Source organism: Colobus angolensis, unplaced genomic scaffold (assembly GCF_000951035.1).
Source record: "Colobus angolensis palliatus isolate OR3802 unplaced genomic scaffold, Cang.pa_1.0 Scaffold74, whole genome shotgun sequence".
Lineage (NCBI taxonomy): Eukaryota > Metazoa > Chordata > Mammalia > Primates > Cercopithecidae > Colobus > Colobus angolensis.
Window position 1 is genome coordinate 11,292,539 of NW_012121154.1, and position 14,815 is coordinate 11,307,353.

Genomic DNA, 14,815 nt, shown 5'->3' on the forward strand with positions numbered 1-14,815 from the left:
CACCACGTTATGACACAGGACGAAGTCCCTCACCAGATGCAGCCCCTTAATCTGGGACTTCCTAGTCTCCAGAACCAAGAGCCAAAAATCTTCTATTGTTCATAAATGATCCTGTCTCAGGTATTCTGTTACAGAAGCACAAAACAGACTAAAACAATGTGTGTGTGTGTGTGTGTGTGTGTGTGTGTGTGTGTGTGTGTGTATACACACATACATATCTATATATCTAAATAGGTCACAGAGGACAAAAGTTCTTTAAAAAATTCTTATCTGAAAGAAGCAACCAGTTTTATTTCACATTTGTAATAAGGCCTTAGTATACAGAGACTTTACTAAAAATAGAGTTTAATAATATGCTGTTGCTAGTATCCAAATAACTATACTGGCAAACCATAGAGTTCTTGCTGTCATGGGAAAAATTTATTCACCTGTTTCTCAGACGTCTTTGTCATCAATGTTTTTGACTGTGTAGGCAGTCTGGAAAAATGAAATTTCACATTTCTAAAACTGGTTTAATCAATTCCAATAATAGGGAAATAACCCAAATCTCTGCCCACACCTCATTTTAAAAGTTTCTACTAGATTTAAAGAATGTCTAATAATTATAACAGATAAAAATTTTAGATTTACTGATTTTGGTCTTTTTGCTTTCACAAATGTCCTATGTGGTTTCAAGTAAGAAGTGCCAAGTACAATAGTAATCCCATCTTAACCACAAAGCCTTGTAATAAGGAACATCTTGTGGATACCAAGTTCAGCCCATTTACTTGAGTGATCTCCATAAGTTCTCACACCATTACATTACATGAGAGGAAAAGAAAGGAATAGGTTGTTTTGCTATAGCTTTTTATTTTTATTTTTTTTCACTTCTGGGCTCAACATCAGGAAAAAAACTAACATTTTTCTCTAAAAAATAAAAAAGCAGAGATTAAAAAAAGGAAGAATAGCAAATCTGCTAACACAACTATTTGCTGCAGCATAAAATTCCATAGAAACAGGTACATCTTTGGACCCTTGTTAAAAAATATTTTATTACTGGAATAGAAGATTTTCCCACGGTAAAGCAGTTCCATTTCTCTGATGGTCTTATGATTTTGATACAAAGCAGCATCCTGCAGAGATGCCAGAAGATTCCCCTAATATAACCTGTGCTGTTTATACCATGACTTCTTGGAAGGAGGAGGAGACAGGAAAGGAGAAAAGAGGGGGAAAAATGAAGGGAATAGCTTTGCTCACTAATGTCTTAAAATAGATATGTTATACAATTAATATAACAAAAATAATTTTTTCAAGCCCTCTTGGAGATGTATTGACATATTTTATCTCAACCATACTTCCTAAAATTAAAAACTAAATCCCTAGGAAGCATGCTGACCTCAACCATTTGACCATTTGCCAAAGTGTTGACACATAAGAACACACATTAATTAGTCCCTGAACTTAGACTTTCTCCATGTTCATGCCTAACTGGCTATTTAAATGTGATGAAAAACAGGGGCCTATGAGGAAGTAAGAACTATCAGTTAGGATCCTAGTTATTTACCTTTAAGGCTAGACAATTTTTTTTTATCTTGTCATATAGAGGTATATTTTTGAGCAGCACTGAAATTGTCTCAAGTTGGGAGATGTCCGCTTAAAAACAGAAAACCAGAGCGTCAGGAAAAAAAAAAAAGACATGATTTAAAAGAAAGATGAAATTTCCCCTTTAGAAAACAGCATATCCAGTTTTATCTCAGTGCATAGGTACAATCATTTCAGACTTAAATGGGAGGTAATTGATTTTTGCAGTAAGCTATGTACACATGCAGTAAGCTATGTATAATCTAGAAAGTAAAAGAACATTTATATGCATCCATTGTTGGCATCTTTATCCATAGGTATGAATGCACTTCCAATAAACACACCCATGGGGGAATCCTTGATCTTATTTCAAATGTTTAAGTAACAAGGCAAATACATCTGTGATGTGTCCATCTGATGAATGGAAATAAATGGGCAACCACACTATATTTTCTCAAGAATTCTCCAGACAGTCTTGAATGGCTCTCATCAAAAATTAAAGGCATCTGAGATACACTCAAGGCAGCACTTCGAACCTCTGCATCTGTATTATTATTTTGAGCCTGGCAGGTGTTCAGAAAGTGCTAGTGTCTTCAATTTTTTAAATGATTTTTTTTTTGCCTTCTTGTTTAGCATACTTTAAGAAAACCATCCCTCTAGGAGATACTTTCTTTAACATATCAAATGTTCAAATATGATCCTCTTAATGTTCCTCTTTGCTGACCTAAGTTCATTATTTGTCCATGCTCAGTATCTTAAATAGAATATTGCTTGGTTTATTCTGTTTTCAGTTTTGAGAAAGTTCACATAAGATTAAATCATCACTAATTTAGGCACAAATCTGATCTTCTTTTATGTTCTGTTTTAATCCTAATATTATGCTGGTATCTCTGTCTAGACAGTTAAACCTAAACCTAATTGTGATGAATTTTGCGTGTAATTCACACATACCCCATATGAAATACCCTTGCGATGAAGGATAGGATATGATCAATATCCACATATCATACATAACAATATCAAACACATGTTCTTCATATTTCAGAATTTTAAAGTGGCACCTCTCATTATTTGAACGAATTCAATAATATTCCTATATTCACATAGAGATAGATTTCAAAAGTAGATAGGAAACACATGTGGGTCACCTGGAAAACTTAGAGAGATTCCGATACCATACTGCAAACTCTTATTTAATTTTCATTGTATGACTATTGTATTTTACCATGATAAAATAGACAAGTGATCATATTAAAGGCAAATGGAGTGAAGTAGCAAAATCATCTGCTTTGAAACCAGACTGCCTTTGAATCCAGGCTGTGTCACTCACTAGGTGAGTTACCTTAGGCCAGTGATTTAACATCTCTGTCCTTCAGTTTCCTCATCTGCAGACTGAGATAATAATAGTACTGACTTTACAGAATCACTGAGAATTAAATGGATTAAAAGAGGTAAATAGAAGAGTGGCTGGCACACTGTAAATTTTCAAAAATATTATTAATGTTATAGTTGTTATTTTACAACCCCCTTTCCCTGGTAGTTTCTTGCTAATTTTTAGGGTTAGATGGTTTGGAGATTGACTTTCTTTCTTCTTTTTTTCCTTCTCTCTTTCCTCCTCTCCCCTCTTCCTCCTCCTTCTTCTTCTTTCCCTTCCCCAAACCCCTTGGGACTTGGGGATAGGGGACTGATATCCAAGAAGTTTGGATGATTAACTGCCTCTTTTAACTTGAGACTTACTAGTCACTAAAGACTATAATCACATATAAAAGTGAAAACAAATTATACTGCTACAGGATCTGAATACCCAGCAAATCTTGAATTAAAATTAACACTTCAAATATAAATTTTATCAACAGGTGTCATAAAAGTAATGATAAAATAACTTTGGTCATTTTTCTACATTTGTACCAGTATAGCCATCACTTTATCCTGAAATCATCCAGTCCTCTGTGTCTCTCACTTGATTATTTTTAACAAGAAAGGCCATAAACAGACAGCCCAAATGACTATGTGGCTCAGTGGTTTACCAGTAAAACACAGTTTATTCAGACAACACGCCTCTTACTCTTCACTGGGAAAGGCACACACAGCACATTATATAATCATCTTGAATTTCAGTTCAAATGCTTCCTAATTCTTACTATGGGATTTTAAAAAAGGGATTTTAAATAGGTAACTAGGGTTTCAAAAATCACAGTTTGCATCATACATTGGCTGTACTAAAATGAGATTGCAGAATTGACTGTCGTGTCAATTCAACTGCCAGCATTAGAAAGACCATGTAAATGGTAAATGATAAATGTTCATTTCTGGGTTTCTTCCAGTACAATGCACCATCAATTGTATCACGTTAAAAAATAAACACTGCCAATTATAATTGTAGGATGCCATCAAATGTAAAATACAACCCTACTTCAGAGATGCCAAAATGTAAAAAATACCAACAAAACTGTATCTTATAATCAATGAAATACAGTATCATTATTAGCTACTAACAAATATTTATTAAGAGCATTCTATTGGTCTATAGTTCAGCACTAGAAACTATTAGGTACATAAAAATATTACACACAGTCCCTGATCTTAAAATTCAGTTAGTAAAAGAAAACAAGCATGTGGAAAATTAAATAATGGTATGAGTTAACTAATAACATCAAAAAGTCATACAGAACATACTACAAAATCATATAAGCATGGCTAAAGTTTAATTTCTAAGAAACAATCTTTCTTACCTTAAAAAGTAAAAGCCTTAATTTTTGAGGTTAATCAGAAAAGAGAATCATGGTATATTTACCTTCAAATGCCAGAGGCTTTGTGTGTTTTTAATATTTAAAATTAACATTGAATATTAGCAGTCCTCTTCAAGGATTCCTGGGCACTTGCTAATTACAGATACTAACTCTTATATATAGCGCTACTGAATATGTAATAAATATTATGGTAAAGAATAAAGGTAAAACATTACAAAAATTTAGTTCAGAAAATTTCAAATAAATTGCTTCAGTGGCCCATGTTCAATTTTAACTTCTCCTGTACTCTCTCACAAACTGAGTAGGAAGAGATCAACAAAATCATCTTGCCCACAAAGGAAGCATCTACTCCATGTAGCTTTCACATTATCATGGCTTATGATAAAAAGGACTTAACCATTTGTCAAGAATGTTAAAAAGTGCAAACTGTGTCATCAAAATTATACTGAGAGATATGGGTGAGGATGTGTAAACTTTTTTGTAGTCAGTAAAAACTCTGACTAAACTGTATTTTTCCAACTAACTGCTAAGAAAACATTGTTTGAATTTAAGACTTAAAATATCTAAGTTATTTCTCAGAAGAAAATAGAGTTTTATATCTCAAAAGTAGTGAGATCATAAGCTAACAAATATCAATCTTAAACAGATTCAATTAAAAACATATCTGTTTGGAAGTAGGCAGTTCTTTATTGCTGATATAGATATACTTTGTGTTTTGTCTTTCAAAACAGCAACTTTTATTTTACATTAAGAAGTTATGCATGGCAAGAATTCAATTCATCCTTGCAAGTGCCAATATGCATAAGAGAAAGCATACCAAAAGAGTCAGTGATCACTATTAAGTTAAAGGTAATGACAACATTGACCATCACATAATTCAAGGGGAATTTTCCTTGACATCTTATATAAAAGACACTGTAGCAACTAATGGAGAATCAAAAAGAAATACGAATTTGTCCCTGTCCAATCTAACATAAAAGACAATAACTTAATTCAAACAACTATATAGTAAAATACAATCAGCACTACAATGGAGTTATAAGCAAAATGTGACTATACACATCAATGTTGTTGTTGATACCTTGGCAAGTTTTACAGAAGAGTTGGAATTTAACACGGGTCTTTAAGAACAGGTAAGATTTTAACAATTGAGGTTGAGACTGAAAAGCATTCCAGGCCAAGGAAAAGGCATGGAGAAAGAAAGTTATAGAATCTGTAGGGAACTGTAGGAAGGCCTGCCAGTTCAGGCTCCACCAGGAGGTGCGTGTCAAGGGAGATAAGAGAGAAGATAATAAACAAAGACATTGGAAGAGCCTTCAAACCTATGCCAAAGGTTTGGTCTTCAGAAAGGAGTTTTAGACTTAGCCAAATTTTCAGTAATCAAGGCTGCACTTTCAGAAGATTAACTGGACAACAATATGCAGGATATACTGAAGGAAAAATGGGCTAGAGGTGAGCAGGCAGACAAGTTAGGAAGTTACTGCAATCATCTGAGCAAAATGTACTGGAAGGAAAAGGTTCACTTATAAAAAACTTTCTGAGGGAGAAAATGATGGGTTTAAATATCAACCAGTTATGTGAGAGGAGTCTGATGTTGGCAGCTTGGGTAATTCAGAGGATAGGCAGAAAGAGTATGGATTTCAGCGATGTCTGACCCATAGAAACCCCAGACACTGAACTGTTCGTCATCAAGAGGAAAGAAAAGGCAGTGGTAAATTTTAGAGTACACAGGTTTTATGGGATTTTGTCTGAGCAGAAAGTCTGAACAGAAACAAGATGCCTTCCAGCTCTACTTTGCTTGACTGCCCATAGAACAGCTGTTTCCGAACTGCCTTTGACTTTACACCATTAGCTTACTCATCTATTTGACAAATATTTAGTGAGGGCTGACTATGTGCCAGGGACTGTTCTAGACAGTTGGGACAAATCAGTGAAGAAAACAACAACAACAAAAAAACAAAAAACAGACAAAAAATTCTTGCCTTCAATGGGCTTGCATTTTAGTAGGAAGTGACAAATGAGAAACAATGTTTGTAACTAAATAAGTGAAGGATATCATGTAATAGAAGTTTAAAAATGCTATGGGGGGGGAAAAGGAACCCTGAATAAGAAGGATGAGGCATGGTGACTGTGGGGTAGGGATAGGGGTTAGGGGTATAGTCTATATCAAGAGATGTCACAGTCACAGGCTTGGAACCATAGTATAGTGTTTACCTAAGGATGCTCTTGAGAACACTGCTCAAAACCTCCTCTAGTTTCCTCTAAATGAAAGCACCTGGGAGAGCTGTTAGGTTCCTATAGAGTACCTGACTTCTGGCCACCACGAATTCCATAAACGATCCCATTTTCCTCTTGGCACCAATGGCCAGAAAGCTCAAAGCTAAATTTGTGGTCTTTTTCCAAAAGGCAGGTAAGGCCTTACGGCATTTTGTAACCTGTTTTCACCATATTTTCTGAACATTCATTTTCTAATTGCCCTGATTTATTTGATTATTTTTGTCTTTTAAAAATTGATAATACTTATTGCATACATTTATGGAGCACAATGTGATGTTTTCATATATGTTTACATTTGTGATGATTAAATCAAGCAAATTAACATATCCATTACCTCACATATCATTTCTTTGTGATGTGGATGTTTAAAATCTCTTTTAGCAATTTTGAGATATGCAATACCTTAACTATAGTCACCATGCTGTGCAGATCTCCAAATTTACTTCTCCTAACTGAAACTTGGTACCCTCTGAACAATTTCTCCCTGTTCCCCATGTCCCGTAACCTCCCGTCCCACCAATTCACTTACTTTTATTTTATTGCGTACTTTTGTCAGCTAAAATCCAATTTAGACTTTTGGAGGTACACATAAATATGCAAAAATAAACTGCTAAATTTACTTTTTAAAAAAGTTTTTACCTTTTCTGACAAAATTAGTGATTTTAATTAAGGTTAGATCTGTCAAAATAAAACACTTAAATAGTTACTCTACATGTAATCCCACGAGAAGTCCTAAGTATTTGCCTTCTGTACGTATTGCAGACACTTTGGGTACTCACATGAAATTAACACAGCCTGTGCCCGCAGGTGGAGCAATCCAGATGAAGCTGAGGTTGGTTGTGGGCAGGTGACTCACGTGAGAGGCCACCACACTGCACATGAACTGGTTACCAAACTGGTGGTCAGACATGATCCCTGAGAGAAAGGAAGGGGAGTTGTTACAAAGACAACAAAACAAAGATCTGCCTATCACGGCATCACAGTATTTTCTGAATATTTTTCTTTCATGTTAAGGTTCTATGCTATTTGGCTTCCTAATAGTTATGTAATTTTTCACTTTTTATTGCTACAGGGAAATTAATCATTTAAAATATTATTGTTAAAGGAGTGACCTGCTAGAATCATTGCTATAGTATTTGCTTTGCTTTGATTTTGTTGATTGGTCTTTGCCTATCACCAAAAACCAACAGGACCAACTTGCAGCTGAACAAGGTTAGGTTTATTGGAACTGTCTGCAGCAAGAGAGACCAAACGGCATAGGGAGGTGGGAGGCATCTCAGTAAAAGGATGTCAGGAGAGGCTTGTTAAAATATTTAGGCTTGTGTTAGGTTATTTCAGAGGGCAGGTTGATCAGGTTTGCCTGGAAAACTCCCAAGTCCTATTCGGGAGGTTTCAAGAAAAGGTCCTTTGCCTCTGGATTTGGGGCTATCACAAAGTAGAGGCAATCTTTTCACTGAGTATCTTAGTTTGTTGTTGTTGTTTTAATCTCAGAGGCATGAGGAAGGGGTGACGCTAAATCTGTGACTGGCATAAAAGCAACAGCAGTCCTATGTGCATGGAGGGGGATATTGGTCACTTTTGTGGTTTGCTTCATGTTCTTAGTCTTGTCTGTGTTCAGGTATGTTACAGAGTGGTCTTGATTTTGCCTCAACATCACAGTTGTAAAGTGGTCTTGTGTAATGCTGATGTTCTGTGAATTGTTCATGTTCAAAATGAGAACATCGTGGCCTAGCTGTGAGCAGGTCAGCTCCAAGCTGAGCTATCAGGGGATGCTTTTCTTTTTTTAATAAGGTGATTATCTTAGGTGTATCTCAGATATAAAATAGTAATAAATAACTCAACAATTAAAAAACAAACAACCAAATTAACAAATGGCCAAAAGACCTAAACAGTCACCCCACCAAAAATGATACACAGATGACAAATAATCATATGAAAAGATATTCAGGATCATATGTCATTACAGAACTGCAAATGAGACAATAATGAGATACCACTACACTCACATTAGAATGTCCCAAATACGGAATACTGACAATACCAAATGCGGGTGGGATGCAGAGCAACAGAAAATCTCATTCATTGCTGGTGAGAATGCAAAATGGTACAGCCTCTTTGGAAGACAGTTTGACAGTATTTTTACAAAACTAGACATATTTTTACCATATGATGTAGCAGTTGTACTTCTTGGTACTTATCCAAGTGAACTGAAAACATATGTCTGACAAAAACCTGTACACGGATGTTTATAGCAGCTTTATTCATAATTGCCAAAAGTTGGAAGCAACCAAGATGTCTTTCAGTTGGTGAATGGATAATGTGGTACATCTAGACAATGGAATGTTATTCAGCACTAAAAAGAAATGATCTATGAAGCCATGCAAAAACATAAAGGAAATTTAATATGCTTATTACCAAGTGAAAGAATCCAATCTGAAAAGGCTACATAGTGTGTAATTCCAACTGTATGACATTATGGAAAAGGTAAAACTATGGAAACAGTAAAAAGATCAGGGGTTGCCAGGAGCTGAAGAGGGAGGTAGGCAGGATGAACAGAAAGGGCACAGAGGATTCTTAAGGGAACGAAACGACTCTGTATGATACTGTAATGGTGGATACGTGTCATTATAAATGTGTCCAAATGCATAGAATGTACACACCAGGAGTGAACCCTACTGTAAACTATGGACTTTGAGCAATAATGACATGACGATGTAGGTTCATTGATTGTACCAAATGTACCACATTCTGAGGCAGGATGTTGACAGTAGGGCAGATTTTTTTGTGTGCTGGGATAGTGGGTGTATGGCAACTCTGTGCTTTTTATTCAGTTTTTCTGTGAACCTAAAGCTTCTCTGAAAAATAAGTTTGTTATTTAAAAAAATTACTAAAAGCTTTGCCAGAAATGGGAAGTTAAATTTTAAATTTCTTTCATTTACTGGCTTTGTGACCTTGGACAAATGACTTACCCTCTTTGAGATCCAGTTTTCTTGTCTGTAAAATGAAAATACCATGCCTTCTATACTTTAAAGTTGCTGTAAGTAGTAAATGACCCAATACATATGACAGCACCTAGTATCCTATCTGGAAGCAGTGGGCTCTCACAAATGTTGATTTTCTTCCTGCCTACCAGAGTGATCTTTCTAAAATATAAACTTGTTCACACTGTTAATATTTCCCTTTAAAAAACTCTCAACGACCCCTTTTTTTTTTTTTTTTTTTTTTTTTTAACGACGGAGTCTCCCTCTGTCACCCAGGCTAGAGTGCAATGGTGTGACCTTGGCTCACTGCAACCTGCAATCTCCGCCTCCCGGGTTCAAGCGATTCTCCTGCTTCAGCCTCCCGAGTAGCTGGGATTACAGGCGCCTGCCGCCACAGCCGGCTAATTCTTTTTGTATTTTTAGTAGAGCGGGGTTTCACCATGTTGACCAGGCTGGTTTTGAACTCCTGACTTCAAGTGATCCACCCACCTTGGTCTCCCAAAATGTTAGGATTACAGGCGTTAGCCACTGCGCCTGGCCAACTCCGTATTGTTTATAGCTGCACTGTCTAATATGGTAGCTGCTAGCCACAGCGATTATTTAAATTAATTAAAATTTGATACAATTAAAAAGTCAGTTCTTCAATTGCACTAGCCACATTCCACATGCTCAATAGCACATGTGGTTCATGGCTGCCACACTGGACAGCACAGAATAGAACATGCCCATCATCACAGAAAGCTCTATTGATGGCACTGGCCATCAGTAAGACTCTGAATAAGTAAGACTCCGAATTTGCCTCTCACTGCCTTCTCCAACCTCAGCTTCAGCACTTCCCACCCCCATGTCTTGCCCGTCCTCTTGCACTTTGCACACCCAAAATACCAAATGAACCCTCCTCTATCTTCGTACAAGCTGTACCTTCTACCTAAAATGCTCTCTTTCCTTAACTGCTCTCAAACACCTGACAGATCCTACATGAAGATGTGGCTCACTTTCTGCTTTTTCAAGCCTCTCCTGTCCACTTCCAAGCGAACCCAGGTAACTACTCTTGTAGGTCCCCACTGAATCTTTTACTTAACTCCAACACAGCACTTAGCCCAAGGCATTTGGAATGTTCTGTTTTCTAACTTTCTTTACTTCGTAAGCCCCTTAAAAGCACAAAGCAGGTCTACTAATCCACACTCCTCTAGCATCTAGTACCTTACACATAGTCAAACATTCATTTTTGTTACATTCTGGCCTTTGGTCTCTTGCTTTCCTTTGAAAGGATTCCTCAACCCCCAAGATTTAAAAAATATTCTCCTATGTTTTCTTTCTACTATTTTATTTTCATATTGACATCTTTAATGTTTCTGAATGTTATTTTGTTGTGTGGTACAAAGCAAGGATTTGACTTTTCCCTAAATGGTCCTAGATTCCGTTCCCACCATTCTTCCCCTGGCATATCATGTTACTCTTCACAGGTTTCTCTGTCCTGTCTCACTCCCATGCTCCACTAAAATGATTTCTCTGAAAGGCATACATGACCACGTCAATCCCCGTGACATCTCCTTAAATGGTTCCCATCAGATTCTAGAGAAATACTAACTTCCTAGCATCAGTTAGAAGGTGTGGGACAATCTGACCTCCACTTGCTCTGCCTGTACACACTTGCCATCCTTTGCAAACCAGCAATGCCATCACTTTCAAGCACTAGTGGCTGAGCCACCCTTGCTCATACCTCTAAGCACATGCTCTGCTTTCAACACAACAGGCCCCAGACTTTTGCTCTCCTTCCACCCATCCTTCTTCTCTACTAGGCTAACTTCTATGTGCTGTTCAAGGCAAGGCTCAATGTGCCTTTGTTTAACACCAAACATTGAGAGAAGTCACTTACTATGCTAGGCCTAATGATACAATCTGACATGGCCCACTCCTCAAAGACTTTCTTCACTGCCCCTCCCTCTCTCACTGCACACTTGCTGCCCCTCACTGTCCCTGCCCCATGTTTGGATAGGTTTCCTCCCTCTGTGGCATCAAAGCAGTTCATACATCCCTTTATCACAGCCCTTGACCATCTCCCCAAGTTGTCCATGAGGGATACTGCCTTTAATCTTGATATCCCAAGTGCCTGCCACAGTGTCTGACATACCACAGATTCTCAAGAAATATTTTCTGAATACACAGAAAGGGTAAAGACTGTAACAAAGAAAAGAAGAAGTAATTTCGGAATAAATACAACTTATAATACGAATTATTTATTCAGGAGCAGGACTGAAAAAAAAGACGATATAAATTATAACACACATTTCACATTAACTAAATGCAATAGAATATTCTACAGTATAAAGTTGTTCAGCATAGGTCATAACTGGTCTAAAATATAGAAAAACAAATCTATGTTTTGACGTATCCAAATGTTCTTTTTCCCATGCAAGACTCTACGTCTTTAAGCTGAATCCTGAGACAAAAATCATCAAACCAGAGAAATCACAACGTTGGGCAGAATAGGAGAGTCCCAGGAAAATCACAGAGTGCCCAAGGAGACTCAATAGTGTGACTCAGGAGCTGCCACTCCCCTCCGGTCAGGCATAAAGCAGGGATCCAGTGTATGGAAAATGACAAGTCTACAGGAGTCTGCCTGGCCAAAAAGGAAAACAAAGTCCTAGCCACAGTCCTGTGGGAAGGGAAACAAATCAAACAAAATAAGGTTTCAGCATTATAGAGCCTTAGTAACAGGACTTATGGTCAAATGCCTTCTGATTTCTCAAAACCCCTCTTTGAAAATGAGTCAATGTCTAGGCCACATATTGCTTGACAATTTTATAAGTTGCTACCTTAATGCCCTACCTTGGGTGAATATGCCATAGAACGATATTCTTGCAATCTAACATTCTAGCATAGTTCTCCTAGTTGGCTGCCCGGTGGCACCAGGAGAAGAGATTTAATAAATACTGTTACCCAGAGATTCTGAGTTAACTGTTTTGAAGTACGGTGTGGGTATTGAGATTTTTTTTAAAGCTCACCAAGCAATTCTGATGTCTAGCCAATAATTTGTGTTAAAAGTGTGCCTTAGTAAAATGTGTAGAATTCAGGACTTAGAGTAATACTATTCATATCATGATGGTATCAATGTGCAGTTTGAAAACAGCCAACCATATCTTACATAATGTCTCTGGTAGTAACACAAAATAACCTATCCTCTCACTCACTAATCCTAAAACCATCCCACACATGTATTCTCTGGACCTTTCTATGCAACTTCAAACACTATGACTATACAATGGTCTTTGCTTTTTTTTTTTTTTAAACATAGAACACTGGCATATTATATTGCAACACATTGTAATTGGCACTTTCTTTGAGAACATGTAAACATCAGCCAGAGTTGCAACTATTAGAAATCGATTTATCTAAAATCAACCAGCAGGACGAAAATTATTTACAGAATTCCTATTTTGCATCAAACATTGTGTTAGGTTCTATCGAGGTATATAAAAGAAGTAGAGAACATAGTCCTTGCCCTGATATGACTTGAGCTGGGAAGAGAAAACTGGAATAAATTAACATCTTAAATAAAGCAGCTAGAAAAGAAGCAAGTGCTACTTGGGTGGTATTGATAAAAAACACAAAATAAGAGTGAAAAGTTATTAATAAGGACAATTATAACAATGACAACTAATGCTTATTAGGCACTTACTATGACCTGGCACTACTCTAAGTGCTTCAAAAATATTAACTTACTTAAGACCCTTCATACCCTATGAGGCAGGAGTGTTATATTCTCCATTTTACTAATTAAGACACTAATAAAATGGAGTGATATGGTTTGGTACTGTAATGTTATGTTTAATTATAATTCCCAGTGTTGGGGGACAAACCTGGTGGGAGGTGACTGTATCATGGAGGTGGATTTCCCCCTTGCTGTTCTTGTGATCTTGATTTCTCACGAGATCTGGTTGTTTCAAAGTGTGTAACACTTCTCCCTCTCTCTCTCCTGCTGGCCATATGAAGATGTACTTGTTTCCCCTTCACCGTCCACCATGATTATAAGTTTCCCAAGGCCTCCCCAGGAGAAGCCTGCACAGTTTATAGAACCGTGAGCCAATTAAATCTATTTTCTTTATAAATTACCCAGTCTCAGGTGGTTTTTTACAGCAGTATAAGAATGGACAAATACATGGAGATAAAAGAATCTGTTTATGTTCATTCAGCAAGTGTACAAAGTAGCCTGGATTCCAGTCAGTGCCCTTAGTCAGACATGGCTCCTACTGGAGTGTGAGACTGGAGCTGAGTCTTAAAGAAAAAGCTAAGATTTCCCATATTTGTTTTTATTTACACAAAGCAGCAGAGTATAATCCAGAGGTGGTTACCTCAGTTCTGTCACACACTACTATATGATCTCTCTCAGGGCACCCCCTCTCAAGCTTCATTCTGATTTCTCTAAAATGCTGGTCATGATCACTAAGACCCCTTTCATTTAGGGGTCCTCACTGTAATCGCTGAGTACAATTTAAATGAATACAAGAAAAATGGGAGAACATTACACAAAGGCAGAGATAATGAGCAAGGGTGCATATATAAATTGAGAACTAGGAGAATGAGAGAACTCAGAATCAGCTTCTCATGTTCTATGAAACACAATTTACTGCATCCACCATGGTGATCTTTTTAATGCCTTTTGTACCATGACAGACATATACCACCTAAATAATACATGTAAGTTGGAAACCATTCTTGGGATAACTAAAATTTTGAAATTGATAATAAATTTAAATTTACATGCAGCTTTCCCTGCTGCATGCTGAATAATAGGATCCATATTTAATTTTTATTATTATTTGGAAAAGGGAAAACAGGATCTATAACACAATAATTTACACTTTTTCTCAGAGATATGTACATATAATCTCAAAGAGATATGTACAAAGAGATATGTACATCTCTTTTTCTCAAAGAGATATATACATACATTATATGTACATATAAGTGTATAGTGTACTTATAATAATGATTTTATTTTCATTGCTTTGGTTATATGTAAACTTATGCAAAAAATGTTCATATGAAACTTCTGCCCCAGAGAAAGAGGCTATACTTTTTCAAGAGAATTGAGAGAAAGTAAACAAATCAAATGTGGCTCTCCTGATGTAGCTTTGGGCAAAGAAAGTGGAGTTTATCCTTCAAACTCTGGAGTTCAACAAAATTGACAACTTTTTTATTTTCAGTAAGACTTTAAAGCATCTTTTTTTTTTTTTTTTTTTT

At 36.7% G+C, this 14,815-nt stretch overlaps 1 protein-coding gene across 1 annotated transcript in view; it reads right to left on the bottom strand.

The window, feature by feature from the left end:
• The window catches only part of RELN (reelin), a 536,970-nt gene that overhangs the window by 371,276 nt on the left and 150,879 nt on the right, over nucleotides 1-14,815 (bottom strand). The window contains exon 3 of the mRNA XM_011927764.1: nucleotides 7,367-7,502. Coding sequence (XP_011783154.1) covers nucleotides 7,367-7,502 — 136 coding nt within the window. The remainder of the gene's footprint in view (nucleotides 1-7,366; nucleotides 7,503-14,815) is intronic.